This window comes from Quercus suber, unplaced genomic scaffold (genome assembly GCF_002906115.3).
Source record: "Quercus suber isolate HL8 unplaced genomic scaffold, Cork oak 2.0 scaffold_534, whole genome shotgun sequence".
Lineage (NCBI taxonomy): Eukaryota > Viridiplantae > Streptophyta > Magnoliopsida > Fagales > Fagaceae > Quercus > Quercus suber.
In genome coordinates this window covers 43111-65595 of record NW_027069982.1, presented here as the reverse complement: position 1 = coordinate 65595, position 22485 = coordinate 43111, and the positions used below count along the sequence as shown (strand labels likewise).

Here is a 22485-nt window from a genome sequence, read left to right as displayed (position 1 = left end):
AATAATGAAGTTGTGTTGAATTGGTTCAATTTTTTTTACTCTAAAGGATAGCTTTCATATGAAGTTTGAATTGAAAATATACCTATACATATTCATCATTCTAATGAAACTTTGTCCATTTTTCCAAGGATTAATTCTCAGTTATATTATATATATATATATATATATCATTACTTTATACTTGATAAAAAATAAGACATGTAAACACTCGTCCTTTGGCAATATAAAATGTTCATCACTACATTCTTTGAATTCTTTCTCTTCCTTTTTGGTTCGTTCTCAGATGAAGACAATCTGGCCATATGATAGCTGAGGATCTATACACACACACTCAACAAAAAGTTATTTAAAAAGACAAAGAGAATAGAAAAATAAAAACAAAAACATATAAAGCAAAAGAGAGAAGATTAGAAGCAAAAGAGAAAAGAAAAGAAAAAGGAATATCTTTGGGGGATTCATTGCATTAATAGATAATTATACAAATAGACTACAGAAATAGACTAGTAGTTCATGAGTTCACATGCACACGAGTGAGAGGTTTAGATAATAGTAGTAGGCTTTTTCTACGGCTTAAGAATCTCACGTGTGGTTAAACCCCGTTCACATACACACACTGAGCTCGATCGAAACCGGTTAACCGGTCAAACTCTTACGTATGAAAGCTACGACCACTTTGTTTGACCATGCATTGAATTGCTACCCAGTTATGAATTTAACACCGTACAAATATCTGACCTGCAATTGCCGGTCAATATAATTTGTTGCCCAAACCCAAACCCTCCCTTTCCTTCTTTTTCCACCCACAAATCCCACTCTTTCACACAAACACACACACACACTTCCTGACCCCCCCCCCCCCCCCCCCCCCCCCCCCCCCCCAAAAAAAAAAAAAAATCTCTCTCTCTCTCTCTTCACACTTTCTCTCTCTCTCTAAAAGCTTATAATTAAAACCAGATCAGCCCTATCCTACTCTACTCTCTCTTTTTGCTCTGTGTGTGTTAGGGAAAGATAGAAACTTTCACTTTTTTTTTTTTTTTACTTATCTCTTTGGTTGATGAAAGATTTGCAAATTTGAGAGAGTTATGGAGAGGAAGGAGATGATAAAGATGGAGGAGCTTGTTGGATCTTCTTCGTTTACTGATCATATATCAGATAGCTATCCATTTTCTGGGATATTCGACTTCTCTGAAGTAGAAAAGAGCTCTTTAGGGTTTATGGAGTTACTGGGTACCGGAGTTCAGGACTATACAAGTCCTCTTTTTGATTTGCCACCAATATCTATGGCTCCCTCAGCTCCACTTCAGCTGTAAAAGAGTGCTCTGAGGTGTTGAATCAGCCTGCCACACCAAACTCTTCCTCGATCTCGTCTGCATCCAGTGAGGCAGTGAATGATACTGAGCAGACTAATAATAAAGCTGTAGACCAGGAAGAAGAGCAACCCGATAAGACTAAGAAACAGTGAGTTTTTTTTTTTTTTTTTGGGTTTTTCCTACTTTTCTTGCTCTGGATTTTATGTTTACAAGATACCCATTGGAAAACAGATTAAGATAGAAAATGGGGTTTTTTTTTTTTTTTTTTTAATGTTTTTTGTTTTCTGTGTTTTAATTACATTAAAAAATTATTATAATGGAAAATCTTTTTAAGGGTTTTTTTTTTTTTCTTATCTTATTATCATGTGGATGGATTTTTAGATTTGGTTTCGGTGTTTGTGGTGTTTAGGTTGAAACCCAAGAAGACAAACCAGAAGAGACAGAGAGAGCCGAGATTCGCGTTTATGACAAAGAGCGAGGTTGATCATCTGGAAGATGGGTACAGATGGAGAAAGTACGGTCAAAAAGCTGTGAAGAACAGCCCCTTTCCCAGGTATATAAATGCAATACAAATTAACCTCAATACCCAATTTGACCCTTCTTTTTCTTTCTCAAACTAAAGCTCAAGGTTTTTGCATTATTCTAAAGGTCTTTCCTTTGTGGATTTAGGAGTTACTATCGTTGCACTACAGCCTCATGTAATGTAAAGAAACGTGTGGAACGCTCTTTCACAGATCCAACCATAGTTGTGACTACCTATGAAGGGCAACACACTCATCCAAGCCCAGTCATGCCTCGCCAAAACTTTGCTGGAGCTCCACCAGGTTCAGGAGGTGTCTCTGCCACCAGCTTTACTATGCCAATGCCAAGAACCCTATCTCATTATCAACAACAGCACCAACAATCTCTTATCAATCCCTTGACACCTTCCAATTTTGCTTTTAATGGCTTATTAGCAAATAATCCTGGTTTACTTCGTGACACTCGGTTTTGCACCCAAGGAGCTGCTTTGCTTAAAGACCATGGACTTCTTCAAGACATTGTTCCATCGTATATGCTTAAGGAAGAGTAGAGAAGAGGGACCAGTTAATTAATTACTACTACTTATGTAATTTTTGTTTGCTAACTTAGTAGGAGAGGAGATGGATATGTAGATGTTTTGGGATGTAATCTTCTTGCTGACAGGTGGCGATCTTTCTTGTAGAACCCATTTCCGTTTATACATACCCGATGATATTATCACTGTAAACAAGGGTTTTTGATCCAATGCAGGGACTAGTTTCTCAATTTGGTTCTTTGTTTCAGCATTTTTTTTTTTTTTCTTCTCTTTTCTTCTTTTTATTCTCCTGACCCCTTCTTTGTCCTATATCTTTGTTTTTTGTTGTTGAAGGGAATGTGCATTGATTTCATTGAGAGTACAGCAGTCAAGATTTTGAGGGTTTGGGGTTACTCTCCAGAGTCTCCACTCTCCAGAGAGAACAATTAATGTGGAAGCTTTCTGGCTTTTCCTTTGTCTGGGAATCCACAATAAAAGGTTTCAATTTTTGAGGATTTGGTGAGGAAATTTAATGTGCTGTCGCTAGGTATGCATGGGGGTGCAAGTGCAACAAGAAAGAATAACTCAACCGCTTCTTTACCCATATTGAGCCTGTTGAGTTAATGCCTCGTATTTGTATTTGTATTTTTTTTTTTCTCTCTCTCTAATATTATGTCTTGCTAATGTGCAATCCACTAGTGGATTTGATTCATTGAACAATGGTAGGGACGTGGGGTGTGACGAAAGAAATTTTGCTATACAGGGACTCACATGCACAGATGAAGGATTTTGAGTGTGATTCTTTGTTTCTAATGATGGAATAAATCTTGATAGGGATGTGGGTACTTTTAGCTTTACATGTTAAAAAAGAATGGCTCATATATGGTTTCAGTAGCTGCATGTGCTTAGGCTATATGAGATCGTTATCGATGGGAATAACTAGAGCTTGGTGGATTACAATGCCAGGAGAGACTAGCATAATTCTAGCAGTCTCCACCAGTGGAACCCATATATGAATTTGTTGCTTCCAATTATATTAATACTGTGTATCCGCATTACCATGCCTGTATGATATTTTTCTTGTTTTCTCACCGGGCCAATCAGATGCCTCTCAAAATATTTATGGATTTAAATACTCGATTGGAGTAATGCACTAGTATAGCAATTATGCTTTCCTCATCTAATTCCAAAAATCGGAATAAGATTTTTATTTAAAAATAAAGTTCTTTAAAATATAATATCATCCATTTGGTTCTTTCAATATATATATATATATATATATCATATCCATTTGGTCGTCCGCCCATTCACGACGGTGACTCTCCCATATTTTACAGAGTCATTAGGCTGGGCTGGCTTTTCCGGAAATCTTGCAATTTCCAGCCATCACGGAGCATGGGACTCAAAAGATGCTTCGATGGATGGGTTTGTAGAAAATAATATTTTCTGTAAAACAATAATTGCAATATTCAATCACAAGAACACGTCTAGCATGAGGACAAGCTTAGCCAAAAACACACTGAATACATTCCCTTAAAATCAGCCTCAATTTTGTACATGAAAACCAGCAGAAGCACGCCAAAAATGCAACTTCCGATTTAAAATGATTTTGTTTAATTTACATAAATTAGAAAGTAAACGAAATCAATTGTAAATATTACTACCTAAAGGTAACCTATCAACTGAGATATGCATATTAAAAAATAAAAATAAAACATTTGGTGGCCACCACCTCCACCTAGACCTAATATTACATGCTTTTCTAAGCTCCACCTCTCATTTTCAATTAAAATGCCGTTGGATGCCCCTTTTTCCACCACAATCAACTTCAAACATAAACACCAAAGGTTAATAATGAAGTTGCGTATGTCCAACAAGAAGTCCCCTGCATACAGAATTACATTCATAGTACAGTGCTGTTACCCCCTCATTTAACACTACCTAAAAGCTAAGAAATTATTTGCTACCCGTGGTGGACTACACCCTCCTCCCACAAAGTGAGAGGGTGTATTACACTGGATACACCAAATAATTTCACCTAAGCCAATCATACATGCTCAGTGAAATATACTCCAGTTAAAATAAATAAATAAAACCCAAAAGAAAAAAGAATGAGGCAAAGAGAAAAAAGAGGGGAAAGGGGAGGGGGGGGGGGGGTTTGGAACATAGCTTATCTCTTTAAATTCATTAATGTTTTTTGTAACTAATCACTCATGGAAATTGTTTGCATAGCTACCAATTTGCCAAGATGCATGCACAGAGAAGAGCCGCCATCAGCATCTCTGCAACCTTTTTAAGAAAACACCATGCAACTACAATTGAGTTTTTTTTTTTTTTTTTTTTAAGCAATCATGAAAAATAATCACAACCTTTCTGGCATTTAAATTTCAGAAATTAAAAAAGACCAAGTAGATAATGAATATCAGAAATGATACCTCTTAAGCACAAGTTGGGCCAATAACAGGACTAGATTCTGACTGCAGTTGCACATGATCCAATTCCTACAAAATTAGAGCGTACTAAAATGAAGCACTTATACCTTCCATCAAGTCAAAAAGAGGAGGGAAAGAGGGGAAGATGAATATTTTAGTTCCTCAAAATGACATGCTGTGAGAAGAGTCCAGTGTCCATTGGCCATGTGGTACTACAACTGATATCCATAACATAAAAAAGATTTGCCAAGATAAGTTTCTGAGAAATGAATGAAAAGCACTTATTCCATTACACCACAATATAGAAATTCTATCCTCCGTCATATAACCCATCCTGCTAAATCAGCATCCAATGATTTTGGACAAGCCCAAGTAATTAAGCACACAACTCATTTCCACCAGACTCTAAAACTTAAAGACACTGGCCAACTCATCAGGTAAATCTGTTACTAAACCAGAGCAATGCAACTTTTGGCGAGGCCATGGTCAACCCTAGAATAGACAAACAGAGGCTACAGTTCAATACATGAAAGTTGCAATTCAGAAGTTCTAACACGAGGTCTAGTTTCGTTTGGTGAGCCAAACTTCACCATGTGAATGACCATATTCCACCATGTGCCTAAACTTTGAAGAGGATGAAGTTATGTAGCGCCTAAGATATTAGCCTACATTGAAAGGTGTTGAACTACTGAAGTGGGAATGTGTGATGACAATTTATCCCACAACACCAGGTGCGTAACTAATTATGCAATGAACAAACAAAAGTAAAGAAAAAAAAAATTAATTTACAACCAGAAAAAAAGGGAAGAAGAAGAAGATAAAACACCAACAAAAACTGAATTCTGACTAGTGCAGATAAGGTAGGGTTTTAGGAGTTTCTGAAGGAAGAGACTGGCCGAAGCTGTACCTGTTCTATCTGAATTACTTGTTGGCTTGAAAGAACTGGCAAAGAGGACTGAAGCTGCTGGCTTGGATTTTGCAGGTTTTGATGCTTCACTAATTGTTGCTCATGTAAGGCATATTCCTGAGGCTTCATCCACTGCAAAGCAATTTTTCACAGCTATTTACTCATCTTCTCAACATACCAAAACTCAAACCAGAAAAATGCAAGAAAGATGGTTCAGGGAGAAAACTTACTCTGCTCTCACGAGTGACACAATTATAATAATACTTGTGTCCATCAGGACAGGTATGTTCGCTCCAATCACACTCTAAAGAAGCAGTTGTATGAGGACTTAAAGGTACAGCAGGTGAGGTAGAACTACTAGCAACTGTTGGAGACTGCAGGGAGAGGAAAAAATAATATCACTGACGGACCAAGTGGCATAGTTGCCAAAATTACAACAACCAGGATCAAGTCTGGACAAAGTCACAAGCTTGCATATGATGTGAAGTTAAATGAATCCATTCAACAGTATCTAGTATCTACGACTAGCAGGTATCACAAGAAAACATCTCTTTAAACACCAACTGTAATGCATGCATATGGCTTTATTATCCACCAATGGGAAATCACAACCAGAAAATATCAACAGCACCAAAACTTAGAACTGTTGAAAGGATAAAAACTCCAATTCAAAACTATCACCATTCCAGGTATTTCTGGAGCCACCACACATGCTTGATAGTTCATTGTCTATTGAGGTAAACAAACATTTCTATAAAAGCTTGGATATCCAATCATAAGTCACGCAGAAAACACATGCTATAAGAGGATGCTTATGACATTATTCCTGCAAATATGCCAATCCCTTCAATTCTGATTTCCCTCAAAGACCAATAGATAACTTACACCATACAAAGGAACTAAATAATCATTTATCATTTTGTGGTACCTGCTGACTATTTACCTGTGAACTCAGCTGCTGCTCCACTTTTTCAGTTTGATGAGACTGCCTCTGCACTTCAGAGCCTTCTAGTTGAGATGATTGCGAGCTTGTCTGTGGAGTTCGTGTCTGTTGTAATGGCATCTGAGCCAACTGTGAAGGTAGCTGCTGTAGGGGAGGAAATGATTGTTGCACGAAAGGTTCTTGCTTTTCCATCTGAGAAACTGATTGAGGTAATGAACTTGTAGAATTTGCTCGCAGAGGATATGAAGCATTAGGCAAAATACACCCTCCCATAGAATTGCCAAGACCAGGCGCTACCCTGCCAAAAAAAGAATATATATTAGATTTTTTTATTATTGTTGTTGGTAAGTTACACACCCATTGGGTTCTGAACTCACACCATACCTTCCACGCTATCTTAAAGGGGGAGGAGATGCTGTTTGAGCCAGAGCTCATTGGCAAATATATATTAGAGTATTTCAACAAGAATAACATAAATAAGGAAGAAGAGGAATGAAGACGCACATGTTCCTAGCAAATGGTTCTTGTGAACAGGGAGCAAAATTTGTATTTGCAAATATATGATTACCCCTGGAGAGAGAAAGAAGACATAATCAGCAAACAAATTATTATCACTTTTGTTGTAGTGTAAGATGAAGAGAAATTAGCACAGGCGAGGAACTAGCTGAATTGGACAGAATTTTTCTTGGAGTGGACAAAGAAAAGTGGCAACTCCAAGTCCTTTACATGGATCAGTTAACTTGTAATTTAATTACTATCTGATAATCACACACAGAGCATAGGTTAACAGTTATATAAGAAAGTAATAAGAAAGCAGAAACCTTGGTTCTCCAATCTTAGGTTTCTTAGGATCCGCAAAACGAACAATTAATGGCTGATCACAACCCTAAAGAATACAAAAAAGGAAAATAATAATGATAATGAATAGAAAGCCTCTACAAGCAATGAGATAAGTGGTACATATCAAACCTCTATTGATTTCACTGGAAAAACTTCTGTAAAAATAGTTTTCCACATTTTCCAGTGTTTGGTAGCATAAAAATTTCAGTCAACGGAAAACTATCTTTAATCAATGAAAAACCCTAATAAAAATAAGGCTTATTTTCTATCGCTTGTCTTCCAATAAAAATATTTGGAAAACATGCTCTCTCCCTCATGGCTCTTAACTCCTATATATATTCTTTTGTTTGCCGTGGGAAACAATATTGGTTTGGTGCTCTTTCACTCTTTTTCACAGTAAGCACTCTCAAATCTTCTCTTCCTTTCACTTTTTCCCTCTTCTCAGTTCTCAAGCCCACATTGTCACTCTCTGTTCTTTTCTCTTTCCATTGATCTCACTTTTTTTTTTTTTTTTCCTCCCTAACAGATCTGTCAGTAGCTCTTCCTTGCAAGAGCGAACAAATCTGCAGCGGTACTTTTTTTCATTCCTCTCTTCCAAAATCCTAATTTTATTAGATATTCGGTGTTTTTGTTTGCTGAGTAGTGATTCTATTAGATTTTATTACTATGCTGACTCATAGACCTATCTTAGATGATGTGGATTTTTCTAGTCTATCGCTAGAAGATGCAAATTGGCTAGATAGGACTTTTGAGGAAGAAGAGGTGTTTGGGGTGATTAATAATTTAAATGGTGATAAGGCACCTAGTCCGGATGGCTTTTCTATGGCATTCTTCCAGTCTTGTTGGGGTGTTTTGAAAACAGAAATTATGGCCGTTTTTCATAATTTCCATACTCAGGCAGTGTTTGAGAAGAGTATTAATGCTACATTCCTTCCCCTTATTCCCAAGAAAGTGGATGCTGTGGAGGTCAAGGACTTTAGGCCTATTAGCCTAGTTGGTGGGATTTACAAGATTATTTCTAAAGTGTTGCCTAATCGGCTTCGAAAGGTGGTACATGGGCTTATTTCGGATTCACAAATCGCTTTTGTGAAGGGCAAACAAATTTTCGATTCCGTCTTGATTACTTCTCAATGTATTGATAGTAGATTAAAGTCAGGAGTTCCAGGTGTGTTGTGTAAATTGGATGTGGAGAAGGCATATGATCATGCGAGTTGGGATTTTTTATTGTATATGCTTCAGCGTCATGGTTTCTCAGAGAAATGGACAAAATGGGTAAGGTATTGCATTTCAACTGTAAAGTTTTCTATTCTGATCAATGGTAGCCCATCTGATTTCTTTGGAAGTTCTAGGGGGCTTCGGCAAGGAGATCCTTTATCTCCTTTGTTGTTTGATATTGTGATGGAGGCATTAAGTCGTATGTTAGATGTGGCTGCCTCCACCGGGCAATTCTCAGGCTTTTCTATGGGCAGTACGGCTGATACATCAGTGATGGTGTCTCACCTTTTATTCGCAGATGATACTCTATTTTTTGTGATACTGAACCTTCTCAAATTGCTAATTTGAGGGCAATTCTTGCTAGATTTGAGGAGGTGTCAGGGCTTCATATTAATTTTGGAAAATCTAAGTTGGTACCTGTTGGTGGGGTATACAATTTGGAGGCTTTGGTGGATCTGCTAGGGTGTGGGCAGTCTTCTTTGCCCTTGAAATATTTGGGCCTTCCATTAGGTGCAAAATTTAAGAATTTATCTGTTTGGAATCCTATCCTGGAGAGAATGGAGAGGAGATTAGCAAGTTGGAAGAGAATGTATTTATCTAAAGGGGGTAAGATGACACTTATTAAAAGCTCACTCTCATCTTTACCTACATACTTTCTTTCTCTTCTTCCTGTACCGGGTAAGGTGGCAAAGCGTATGGAGAAATTATAGAGAGATTTTCTGTGGAATGGGATTGGGGGTGAACCTAAAATACATTTAGTTAATTGAGCCAAAGTTTGTAGGCCTTTGCAGGATGGGGGGTTGGGTATAAGAAGGCTGGGAAACTTTAATTCTGCTTTGCTAGGAAAATGGTTGTGGAGGTATGGTTTAGAAACTGATGCTTTATGGAGGAGGGTTATAGAGGCAAAATATGGGAACATTTGGGGTGGTTGGTGTACGAAAAAGGTGACAAGTCCTTATGGGGTCAGCTTGTGGAGATATATTAGAAGTGGCTGGTTGAACTTCTCTAAATTCCTTGTTTATGATGTGGGAGATGGGACTAGAGTGAAATTTTGGAAGCATGTGTGGTGTGGGGATTGTACTCTCCAAGAGGCCTTTCTAGAGCTTTTTTTGCCTTAGTAGGTCTAAGGATTCCTCAGTGGCTGAAGTTATGGGTTGGTCTGCGAGGAGGTTTCACTGGAATGTGCAATTTTGTCGTCCACCACAAGATTGGGAAGAAAAAGTCTTTGACCGGTTCATGGGGTTGGTTTATTCTTCGACAGTGCGGAGATTTGGCCCAGATAAGGATTGTTGGAAGCTTGCAAGGAATAGAAGTTTTGAGGTTAGAGGTTATTATAGATCCTTCTCCCCTCCTACTCTTGTTTCCTTTCCATGGAGAATGATATGGCAATTGAAAGTTCCTCCAAGGGTGGCTTTCTTTTCTTGGTCTTCTTCCTTTAAGTAAGATCTTAACAACAGACAACCTTCGTAAAAGACGAGTGATAGTGCTTGAATGGTGCTATATGTGTAAGAGGTGTGGGGAGTCAGTAGATCATCTACTTCTTCATTGATCCATAGCTTGGGAGTTGTGGTCTTTGGTCTTCTGCTTGTTTGGTATTCAATGGGTTATGCCAAATACTGTTCTTGAGTTGCTTGAGGCTTGGCAAGGAAAGTTTGCGCGACATCGTCACATTAATGTTTGGAAATTAGTGCCTCATTGCTTGATGTGGTGCATTTGGCGTGAAAGGAATACTAGAAATTTTAAGAGTTATGAACATTCTTTGCTGGAGCTTAAGTCTTTTTTCTTACACACTCTCTTTGATTGGAGTATGGTCTTTTCTCACTTTTCTTGTTTTTTTCTTGTTTTTTTTTTTTTTTCTATTTTTCTTGATCGTTGTTCTTTTGTTTCTTGATTTGTGCCCCCATGGTACATCCCCAATGTACTCGGTTTGGCAATCTTTTTATTATTAATAATATTCTTACGTTATTTATCAAAAAAATTATTATGCTGATTTTATTAATCTGCAGAGTGGTACTTTGTTTTTTTGTGTTCTGATTTTCTTAATATGCTGAGTAGTGATTCTATTAAATTTTATTACTATGCTGACTACTCTTTTTGCTGCTCATACAGCAGCAAAGTTCGCATTAGATTCTATGTTGCCTTGTTTTATTTACTTCAGGCAATCTTCCACCTAGTTTAGCTGCTGTTTTTTTGGAAGATGCCAACACTCGTATTTCCTCGTTTTGATTTAATGCATTGCAGATTATCAAAAAAAAAAATATAACCCCACATTATTTCTAGGATGTGTGAAATCCCTTTTTTCTTTAATCAGTTGACGTGTGCAGTAGGAATTTTACTGTCACACTACTTGGCTGGTGTTACTTATCATCATTATAAGGATTCTCTGATGCGTGAATGATTTACCAATAGCGTTGCAGTGATTTATATTGCTATACTTATCATTATATACCGATATACTTATCATATAACAGTGAAATCCCTTTTTTTTCTTTACTTTTTATAATATATGTTGATTACATTAGTTGGGTTTAAACAAATTTCAAATTATACATGTTTTAAATTATACAAGAAATGTTACAAAAAATTTGTGCATACCAAACACTGGAAAATGAGATAGTTTTCCAAAAAATTGTTCTCTGGAAAATGACCCATTTTCTAGAAAATGACCCATTTTCCAGAAAACACTAATGCTGAAACAAACAGAGCGAAAGTAATATATAAGCTTTACCCTCATCTTGAACGTTCCATTTAATGCTTTGATTGCCGCCAGTGCCATTTCCCAATGGGAAAATTTAACAAATCCACATCCTTCAAAACAGCATAAACATCCATTTCAAATGAAAAATCAATTGATAGTGTAACAGAAAGACAGATCTATTGCACTATCCGTGCTTTAAAAATGCAAAACAGATTTTGAAATTATGAAACTTTATGTGCCAACACAGGCAGATAAAAGAGCTGATTCCTTTTCCCCCAAGCAAAAAAATTTATTAGACAACCACAAAGGAGACAACTCACATACAAAGGAAGTACACAAAAGATACCTCTGGCGAGCAGTGTTCATAAAAGCATTAAAAAAATGCCCATATAATTTTATATAATTCTCTGTACTTTATAAAATGCATAAATAGATAGCTCTGATCAAAATGAAGTGTAGCATTCAGTCAAAATACATCCAAAAGGCAAATACCAAAAAGTATAAGAATAGTAAATTATCCTTGGTCATATTAAAATGTCATGTCATTTGATATGCAAACAAAAAATTGTTCGTAGTAAAACACCTTAAGAATAGTGTTTGCATAATAAATCAGCGGTCCCCATCATTCCCTTCAAATTGAGCAGTTAAGTTAAATGATTCATATTTTTCTCAACCAAAAAAAAAAAAAAAAAGTTAAATGATTCATATTTTTTAAGAAAGATTTTTTAATATATATTTATATACAAAAGCACCATAAGATCAAGCATTTAATTTTAATAATTCATTTTTTTATAAGAAATATAGAAAACTAAAAATAAAAAGGCGCGGTTAAGTATGCATTTTGCTTCTTCAAAAAGCACCAGAAAAGTAGTGCCTCTTAAATGAGTTTCATTTTGGTCAAACAAAGCACTTAAACCAGGTCTTTGACCTTTAAGCGTGCTTTTAACAACACTACTCAAGAGCCACTAAGCTTTAAATAAAAAATATAGGTAAAGTATTCACCATTTATAATGTTTTTCCTTCTTTTTTCTCTAATTTACTCTTAGTACATGGGTACAAAATCATCAAAAAAAAAACCTGTAGAACTGACCAAATAATTGCAAAAGTGATTGTATGGGGTCAATTAGAATTGCTGGAGATTTTAGGTGAAACCAATACATTGAGGCTGAAATGAAAGTCCAGAGCAAAAAATACCTACCAACATGTCCAGTCCTAAATACTATAATTCACCATTAAATATGAAAGACGGATTAGATAGTTAGATCAACAACACACCACGACTTTGCTTCAGCTCATCACGTACAATATAGACATCTTCAATGAGACCATAGGCGGAAAATATCTGACAGAGATAACATCCATATAAAATTCATTGCATCAAATATATAAAGACTATGAGAATATAAAGCTTAATAACTGTAGCTGAGTTGTGAAAGAAAAATGAGCAAGGATGCTTTCCATAAAGTCATGTGAACAACAACAATTACATCAAAGAGGTTTCGCATAGGGAAACAGTTTTAACATCAAACTGCAAAGGTCACACACTGGGACATGCACACAAAAATACATATATATAGCACACAGGTAACATGCAAGATATTGTAACCCAAGCACACATTGAATCACATACAGTTTTAATCTCAGTTGATTTTCTGTCCATGCCCATTCAATGACATACAACATGTATTTTGGAAAGCCATTCATTAAAAGAAGATCGCTCACAACTTGAAGAGTCCCTGTCCCCACACTGATCTCAGTAAAGAGTTGGCTTTCAAACCTTTGTCCTTATATTTTCTAGAGAATAGTTATAGGTCTCAAGGTCCCAATTTTGTTATTCATTCTACCATGTGAAGGAAATGCATCCTCATTTTTGTTGTATATTCATCCCACCCACGAGTGGTGGGTAATGACCCTTTTAGGCATCCTACACACATTACCCTCACCTCACGTCTATGCATCCTGTGTCTGTAACCATTCCTTGTTGGTGCATACATACAAGAAGATACCAAAATGAGAGAGTTCGCTTTATTTTGCTGAGGAAGGCAAAGAACTAGAACATTTTTTTGAAAATGGAACATACCTCCTCAACTTCCATTTTTGAAGCATCTTTGTTCAGGCAACCAACATACAATTTGTCCACCACTGCTATCACAAGAAATTATTTAAAAATATAACCAGAAAATGAACAGGGGATAATATAATAAATAAAAAATAAAATAAAAAAAACTTTTCTTTACTGATAAGTTACACAAACACCCAATGAGTTTTGGCAAAAATATTGCGTAACTATTGAGAGGGGAAAAAAAAGGTGATGGTTCATATATTTGCAAAAAATATGTGGATAAGTGAAAAACCAGAAGCATCATGCAAGACAAAGCCAATGCATCTGTGCAGATACCATATGTACTCAAATACATGCCAAAGAACATTATCACTATCGAAACTCAGAAACATTTCTTATATTTAAAATCAGTCCAGGGTGTTCAGTGAAGGAGTAAAACTTGAATAAAATGTAGAAATGCAGAATTGATAGAAAAGGTAAAAGTAAGACAATGTCAAAAAGAACAACCGCCAAGACGCTCCCGTTCCCTATCTGCATATTTGACTGTGAGGGGAGCATGTTCCTGGAAAAAGAAAATATATAAATCAAATACACAAACAACAGCACAAAGAGGCTTTGTATTATTTATCCAAGAAGCTGAATAACTCACCCCAGGAAAAGTGTATTGATTGTTTAAAGATCTAATAGCTCTTTCAGCTTCATCTACCGTTGCATATTTCACAAAACAACTTCCTGTACAAGTAAAGCCACATCCACAAGCACAGAAGTATTGATATTCTTCCACAAAACACATATCCATAATATTTCTGTTACTCTTCCATTATGATTTTTGATAGAAACAAAAAATCAATGTTCTCACTCTTAAGCTTCACTCTTGTATCCTAGTTCTATATTTTATATATATTATATATTATTTTGCCTCTTGACAATGATGAGAGTAAGGGACAAAGTGGACCATTCAAATTAGCAACCATTTCAACAGTTTTAAAAAAAATAAAACAAAAAAAGAACCAAGGAAAACTTTATAAGAACACAGATAATAAATGTCTACCATTTTTAAGTAACATCAATGAGAAATAGCACATGGCTAATCATCTGACTAAGTTTTGACTGCTCATAATAAGTTAACCTCTGGGTCAGAGCACCCATGGTACAAAAGCAAGATCTATCCACCTTACAAATTTCATAATGAAATGCTGGCTGCTAGAAAGTTTTGTGGTCATTTCAGTGTTGTAGATAGGAAACCATGGTCAATAAGAGATAAAGGTAATCAAGATAAACAATGAGCATTTTGGCGCTCTAGAGAGCTTCTCAAAAGACCAGGAAATACACTAATATGGATCACGAAATATACATATTATATATATATATAACAGCATTACAATACCTTGTTGTTGGCCAGTTCTCTTATCTTTCAATATAACAACTTCAACTACATTTCCATGTTCTTCAAAGACAGGTCGGATCTGATGTAATAAGAAGCAAAATCCAAGAGTTAATAAGAAGTAATAATTATGACAAGCACAGATAATAGTAACAATTTGAAAGAGAAGAAAAATTAAGGACAAAAATAGGACATTCTACACCATCAAAAGTCCTACTATTCCTTTCTTGCCCAATAGTCCACAAGATGCAGAAAGGAGCAGCCTTCCCAACTCTTAGACCACTATTATTAAGGAACTTCCCATGCCAACATTTTAACTACCATCTTTGGCATAATCCGAGATATTCCAAATAAAGCAAACACAAGAGACCACGATTCTCTAGCCACAGAACAATGAAGCAATATGATATGCCATCTCTCCACAATTGCTTACACATTCAGCACCAGTATAAGATCACAACGTAACACTTTTGCAAATATCAACAGTAAAGATCTTTCCCAGGGCTGCTGTCCATGTGAGGGGGGGAAAATGACCTTACAAGGCACTCTAGCTCCCCAAATGCTTTGCCAAGAAAAAGGAATCCCCCTTTAGCCCTTCAAGGAAAAAAAAAAAAAAACCTTCTTGACGGACCTCCCGTTATCCGTAAAGACTAGAATGTCTCTCCCTCTATTCCAAAGTTCTGGCTAGGACTAGGGATGCAGTTACACATACACATCAAAAAGGAGAAATTCTAACTTCTTGGAATTTCAACACAACTAAAAGTTGAAATACAAACTTGATGCATGTTTACCGAAGAAGCTAGTTCAAACAGACATGTACTTCTTCTTCTTTTTTTCTTTTGATTGATAAGTTATACATATGAGTTCTGAAACTGCACCCTCACCCTTTATCTCCTATTTTCTTACGAGGGAAGAAGTATCATTTTGCTAAAGCTCATTGATATATGAACATTTACATTCACATACAGCAAATATTGCAGACATGTTAATGCCTCAAGAGAAACAATAACTTACATCTCCTTCCGTTGCTGTTCTGGAAACCGGTACAACATAAAGTTTTACATTACCAAAACCGTCCACGTTATCTAAAAGGGGGAAAATTTAAATTAAAAAAAAAAAAAAAAAAAAAAAGGTTACAACTTAGGACATTAATAAAAGTTGCGGTCAGACATAATTAACATGATTTCCACAAGAAAGCACCCCATAAAATTACAAAGAAAAATTCCAAAGCCAAAATAAATAAATATCGAAACAATACTTTTCATCATAAAATCGTAATTACACACATGAATTGGATTAAAAGCCAAGTATCTCGTGAGGCAGAGCCGTGCATTCCCATTCTACAAAGTGAAGTTACTATGAACCATGAAGCCTCTCTTGTACAGTCAAAACTTAAAATCCTTACAACAAAAGCCTTAAAAATGAATATTCATGCCAACTTAAATATCTTCAATTCTAAAGGGCTATTTGCAAATTTAGAGCGAAATTCAGAGGTGATTACTGATTCTCAGTTTCAAAAGTTTAGGGACACATTGTAAATTGAAATTTATATTAGTGCAATTAAACCACATTTTTTTTTTCAATATCATTATGATGAAATTTTGAAAAAGAGAAACGAAAGCACTAAGTTGTATTAAGCTTACGAATTTTCTTTTCCTACACTTTTTCTCAGCTACCAAACAGAACATTACAGTACTACACACCTGGAGTATCTCCTCGATGCCGGCCTCTTTTGCGTACAGAATAGCCGGAACCGGAACCGTATCCACCGGCACCACTATTGGGAGGGAAACCTCCAGAGCCAAACGACGACGAATCGTTTGGCTCAAAGTTCACGTGTTGATGGTGGTTGTGATGGTGGGGGGGATGTTGTTGATAGTTGGAATTGTTGAAGTGTTGGTCATGGTGGTGGTAGTTTGAATGGTAGTTAGGGTTGTTAAGGTGCTGCTGGTCCTGGACCTGGTAGTTGGAATTGTTGAAATGATGCTGCTGCTGTTGTTCATGGTGGCTATGGTGATCGGAGAGTTGCTGGTTTTGGTGTTGGGACTCTTGCTGCCCATTGAATCGGTCTCCTCTCTGCCTTTCCATTTGTGACTTTCGGTTTTTTGGCGAAACCCTAACCCTAGAATTCGATTGAGTGAGTGAAGAGCAATTGAGGAAGGAGAATGAAAGAAGATTAGCAGCGAAGGCGCCGGAAAGAATACCATCAAATCAAAGGACTCTGTGAATTGCCCTGATTATAGTCTCATTTTTATTTTTTTTTCATTTATCTTAATTTTATGACATATATTAAAATTAAATGACACCAAAAATATATATATATATACAAATCTTATTAGTAATGAAAAAAATTTGCAAGTACAAAAACAGAAGAAAATTTATTAGTTTGATTCTAAAAAATAAAACATGTTTTACTAGTGTAATAATAAGGAGATCATTACTTAATCAGATGAAAAAAAAAATAGTATGAAACCAAGGAAGAAAAAATAAGAAAGGGAGAGACAAAAATAATTAAGATGGAAAAGAGAAACACATATTACTTTCTTTCTTTTTTTATAGAATTTTAACTTATAGTGTCCACTCTTGATAATAGTATCTCTTATACAACCATCAAAAACTTTACTAGTTGAGCTAACTATAACTCACTGAAACACATATTACTTGGTCGGATGATAAATAGCTATTATCATAAACGAATGTCATTATAAGTTAAAACTTTTTTTAAAAAAAATAATAATGCAAAAACCATTCACTGAGGGTTTTGGGCTAATGCTATATATTTCCAAAACTTTTATATTTGTCATCCAAGCACAATACATATTAAGTATGAGTTTGGGTTAGAATTAAAAATTAAAATTATTTCACTATTCAGCTTATTTTTTACACTATTCATAAGTCCTACCATGCTATTTCAACTAATTTTTACCTTTATTTATAGTACTTTTAACAAAAAAATTTCAGTTTCAGCAAAATAAGCAATATCCAAACATACCCTAAACATTGTTTAAAAGTTGCCTTGCTTGCTACCAAAAAAAAAAAAGCAAAGTTTCCTTGCTTGAAACTATAGTAACTCTTAAGACCTATTCAGTCAAGACGAGTTATTGGACATCTTCTAACACACTATTGAGATCAATTTTAATCACATTTGATTACAAATTTCCTATTCACCATCTTGGCGAGAAAGGGTGGGGGATATGATGTAAAGAGCTACACAAAAGGGAAAAAATTAATCCTTAGAATATACTAAACCTCAAATAATATGGCAATGTACTCACTTTGGTAACTATTTATACTAGTTGATAACATGTGCAATGCACAAGAAAGTTTAACATAATATGAAGGGTGAATTGCAAACCACACCCTTGAAGTTTAGGAATATTTTGATTTTACATCCTAAAATTTTAAAGTTTGAGTTTCACCACCCTAAAATTTCATATCATCTTGATAGTTAGCCCCTTTGTTAGTATTGTGCCGATGTGTCTGTTAAGTGACACATCAAATTGCCACGTGTATTGTTGGTCAATGAAATAATGCCAAATGGATTTATCACACCAAAACATTAAATAACTTTTAAATAAATCTTCTAAGAATTAAAATAAATATTAAAATCTAATTTTAATAAATATTCACAAAATTTAATTTAATTGGAACTTTTTTTCCACATTTTTTTATAAAGAACAGGGAACATGGATAGCCCTTTATTTTTTTCTCGGACTTTGCAAACTCTCTTTTAAAAGATTCATTCACGCCCGCTTCTCACCCATCCACTCATCAACACTGCCTCTCTCTCTCTCTCTCTCTCTAAACCCATGGTAGAACTCCAAGTCGCAACTCTGCCTCTCACCTCTCATTGCCATTGCCATCATTGGCAATGGCTCAAAATTTCCACATCAAATCCTTCTATTTCCCTCTATTAGAACCAAATCCTAACCTCAGCCTCTTACTCTAACATGTTCTCTTAAAATCCTAAACCCTAAGCTCTCATTTTCTCTCTTTGATTTGAGCCTAACAATACTCTAAAAGGTGCATGGAAGATGGATTTTTGAAGTAGAGGTCCTAATGGTCATAGAATGGGAGATGACTAAAACTGATATAGTGGAACGTGAAAGAGATGGTGGATGGGTTTGTTTAAAGTTTAGGTTTGGGTTTGATGATTGTAATGATAGTTCATGTGGTTGGACGGGTTTGTTGTGAATTGTAACCCAAATTGGGTATTTTATGATCAGTCAAAGAAATTTATGGGTTTGTTCAAAGAAAATTTTATATGGTTGGTTGAGATTGTTGTTGTTGTGAGCCAAATTGGCAATTTTTTTTTTCTAAAGAAAATTTATGGGTTTATTAGATCTGGCCATTTGTTTGGGTGGCAAGAAAATTGCCAAGAAAGTGTGGAAGAAAAATTTAAATTAAAAGTTTTTACCTGAAATTAAAATTTTAATTAGATTTTGGTATCTATCTTAATTTTTATAAGATTTTTAAAGTTCTTTAATGATGTGGCATTATAAATATAATTTTTTTAATAGGTAATAAGACTTTTATTGAATAAAATTAAACATCATGTTCATAATGGTGAACACTTTGAACAAGATGCAGATACAATGTAATCAAGAACTAAAGGAAATAGAATCTAAAAATTCGTATAAAGAAATACAATTCATACACCCCCAAATACAAGCCCAATGAAATAGAGAACCAAAGATGAGAGATTTTAGGTGATCTAATGTTCTCTCATTGTCTTCAAAAGTATGGGTATTGTGTTCCTGCCACACTAACCACATTAAACATTCTAGGACCATATTCCAAATGGTTGTAAGATGTTTTCCAAACCAATTTCTCCACATAAAGAAAAAAGAGCTAACTGACCTTTAGCATTACCCATTGGATTCTAAATACTACAAAAGTTTCGCACCATAAAGTGTGAGAAAACTTACAGTTAAAAAGAAGGTATTCTACTTATTCCCCATCACAACAACATAAACAACACCTATTAACTAGAAACCGACCTCTCTTGACAAGATTATCAATGGTGAGTATCCCATCATTAGCTGTTATCCATAAGAAGAAAGACACCTGTTTAGGCACATTTTCACACCAAATGCACTCCCAAGGAAATTCATCGGTGTTAGGACCAGATAATAGCTTATAAAAAAAGCGCACAGTATTATTTCATTGATCAACAATACACACGTGACATGCTGATGTGTCACTTAATAAATAATTTTCTTTGATTTTTTACACTCCTTGGAAACATAGGGGGATTTTATTAAAAAATAACTATAAAACTCAAACTATATTACTAGTTAGGCAAAGTTTGAAACAAATTTCATTTATAACAAATTGAGTCCAGAGGACTCAATTTTGCTCTGAGAAAATCGAGTGTCAGACACTTGATTTCCAAGTGAGTATGGAAATCGAGTGTAAGACATTCGATTTTCAAGTGCAAATTCACTGAGTAAAATCAAGTGTAGAGAACTCAAATGGTTAAAAACCAAATATGTTTGAACCGTTGCCTAACTAATAATTAAGATTGGGTTTTATAGTTATTTTTTAATAAAAGCCAACATAGGGTTTAAAACGTAATTTTGTTTTTGTTGTTTTTTAGTAATTTTAAGGTCAATGGATTGGGAAAATTGCAATGAACCCCCTCTAAGGTTTTCTATTAAAATACAAACTATTTGCAATTATCTACCTTAAAATACAAACTATTTATAATAGTCTCCTAGACGAGGGGGAAAAAAAATTAAGAGCATGTTTGGTAGGCTGTAATAAATACTGTAATGTAATAACTATTCCTATGATTTATTTATACGATTGTTTAGTTATGTTTTTACTAAAATGAATAATCATTTCTTATGAATAGCTATTCTTTAAAATAAGGAACAATAGTTCTTTATTAAAAGTTCTAAATCCCTATTCCTTCACTTACCGTAATACACACTATTAAGAAAATTCCCAAAAAAATCCCTTGTTATCCGCTTCTCCAATATTTTTATCTCCCTCCCGCTTCTTCAAAAATTTTTACGTCCCTCTCTTCTCAATTTTTTTTTTCTCCCTCCGAGCTCTGCAATTCCATAGGTACTGCTCCTCTCTCTCTCCCCCTAAAAGCTTGATGGCTAATACTTTGAACTGACCAATGGAGAAACACGATTGGGTATAAGGCTTACGAACCAGTAGCTTCCGCGAAACACTAAAATGCGCACTTGAATCACTCTCGCTATAAGCTTAATAGACCTTTGTTTCTTTAAAAGCAAAGGAAGCAAGGTAGAATTTTTTTTTTTTGTTTCTTTTTATGCAAACACTAACTTTCATTATTCCTATTTGGATCTGGTAATTATGGTCTAGTAAATACAATTGCAACAATATTTTCAATTGGTATCATCACATGGCAATGATTCAATTGGGCTAAAATCACATTCATGCGCTGCACTCAAAACTTTCAGATTTAAAAGCTTATTTTATGCGCTGCTTTTCTACATATCATTTACATTTTATTTATCAACTTCCCATTTTATTTGTTAATATTTTTGTTGCATTGTGATTTGTCTTTTTAGATATGGATTCAAATACACTTGATTTTCAAGGTCGCTCTAAACAAAAGTGGACTCTTATTGAAGATTTGAAACTAGTGGAGGCTTTGGTAGAATATCATCGTGAAAGGGAAGGTAACCTTAAGAATAAGTTTAAGCCTGGATATTTGAAAGACTTGGAAGAAAAGAGTTCTACCAAATTTCCTAGTGCTGGATTAAAAGTAAAATCAGATATTGAATCAAGACTGAGGACTTTGAAAAGATTGAGGATTTTACCATTGTTCAAGTAAGATTGTCATTTATAGGTCAAATTTTACAAGTGTAGGAAAAGAACCACAAGATTTTTTTAAAGACAAATTGTTTATCGATGTAGCTACTTCTTAATTTTAATGCAATGAAATAAAAAGCAATTTTATTTATTTATTTTTTAAAAAGAGAGATTGGGTTTGTTGGAGGTCCTCCGCTCAAGATTAAGTTTGTTAAACCAGTCCTTATCAAAAGTGTATTTGTAATTTTAGAATAAGGGTATTTGAGACAATTTGATTTAAAATGCTTTTATTCGGGTTTTTTTTCTTGTATTATCATCAAACAAATGAATAGTAATAAGTACTTACACTACAACATCTTGTATTACTTATAATACCTATTATTATTCTTATGTAATTACTATTATAGTCTACTAAATGTGTCTAGTCACAATATGGATAAGCACGTGAGGCATAACATTAAATTATCACATAAAAAAATTTTAATTTTTAAAGAAATACTAATAACTAATAACAAGAAATAATATGTTTTCAAAAAAAGAAAAAGAAATAATATTTTTTATAATAAGGATAAAGTTTAGCTACAAAATCGATTGTAGCCTTAGGCTACAAACTCACTCAATATCTTTTTATTGGAGGTGAATTTTGACAAATTCACCATTGGATTGCATCTTCTTGTTATATTTTTCATGTTTGCAAAATTTCAAGAAAATTGAAGATCAATAGCTATGCCATCATTAAATTTTTAAATTGCAAGTTTTTATAATTTAAAATTATGCATAAAATATAAGATTATAGATTATATAGTAAATGATATCCGATTAACATGACATGTGCATTAATAGCGTAAAGAATATGTAATTCAATG

At 34.8% G+C, this 22485-nt stretch overlaps 2 protein-coding genes across 5 annotated transcripts; one reads left to right on the top strand and one right to left on the bottom strand.

Annotated features, from left to right (window-relative positions):
- Nucleotides 1–916: 916 nt before the first annotated feature.
- On the top strand, nt 917–2597 carry LOC112008345 (WRKY transcription factor 23). The gene is given in 4 exon segments (XM_024040678.2): nt 917–1299; nt 1302–1458; nt 1720–1863; nt 1980–2597. Coding segments are annotated over 4 exon segments (921 nt in total). The 5' UTR covers nt 917–1082; the 3' UTR covers nt 2383–2597.
- A 1321-nt stretch (nt 2598–3918) lies between these two features.
- On the bottom strand, nt 3919–17084 carry LOC112008340 (flowering time control protein FCA). 4 transcript variants are annotated; one of them, XM_065763956.1, is made up of 15 exons: nt 16531–17084; nt 15842–15912; nt 14831–14909; nt 14093–14175; nt 13951–14005; nt 13462–13523; nt 12657–12723; nt 11412–11491; nt 7450–7514; nt 7133–7198; nt 6614–6926; nt 5916–6059; nt 5686–5817; nt 4782–4847; nt 3919–4635 (listed from the first exon to the last, which is right to left on the bottom strand). In XM_065763956.1, the coding sequence occupies exons 1-14, from the start codon at nt 16913–16915 to the stop codon at nt 4785–4787; spliced, it is 1665 nt and encodes a 554-aa protein (XP_065620028.1). In that variant the 5' UTR covers nt 16916–17084; the 3' UTR covers nt 3919–4635; nt 4782–4784. The 4 variants fall into 4 exon arrangements, with proteins under 4 accessions (XP_065620028.1, XP_065620027.1, XP_065620029.1 ...); XM_065763955.1 differs by having other exon boundaries at nt 3919–4628; XM_065763957.1 differs by having other exon boundaries at nt 3919–4231.
- Between the last annotated feature and the right edge of the window lie 5401 nt (nt 17085–22485).

Coding starts and splice junctions, on each gene's coding strand:
- LOC112008340 (XM_065763956.1), bottom strand. CDS start 16,915: ATGGAAAGGCAGAGAGGAGACCGATTCAATGGGCAGCAAGAGTCCCAA. Junction 14,006..14,092: donor ATCAATACACTTTTCCTGGG/GTGAGTTATTCA, acceptor TTCTTTTTCCAG/GAACATGCTCCCCTCACAGT. Junction 12,724..13,461: donor CAAAAATGGAAGTTGAGGAG/GTATGTTCCATT, acceptor TATCTCTGTCAG/ATATTTTCCGCCTATGGTCT.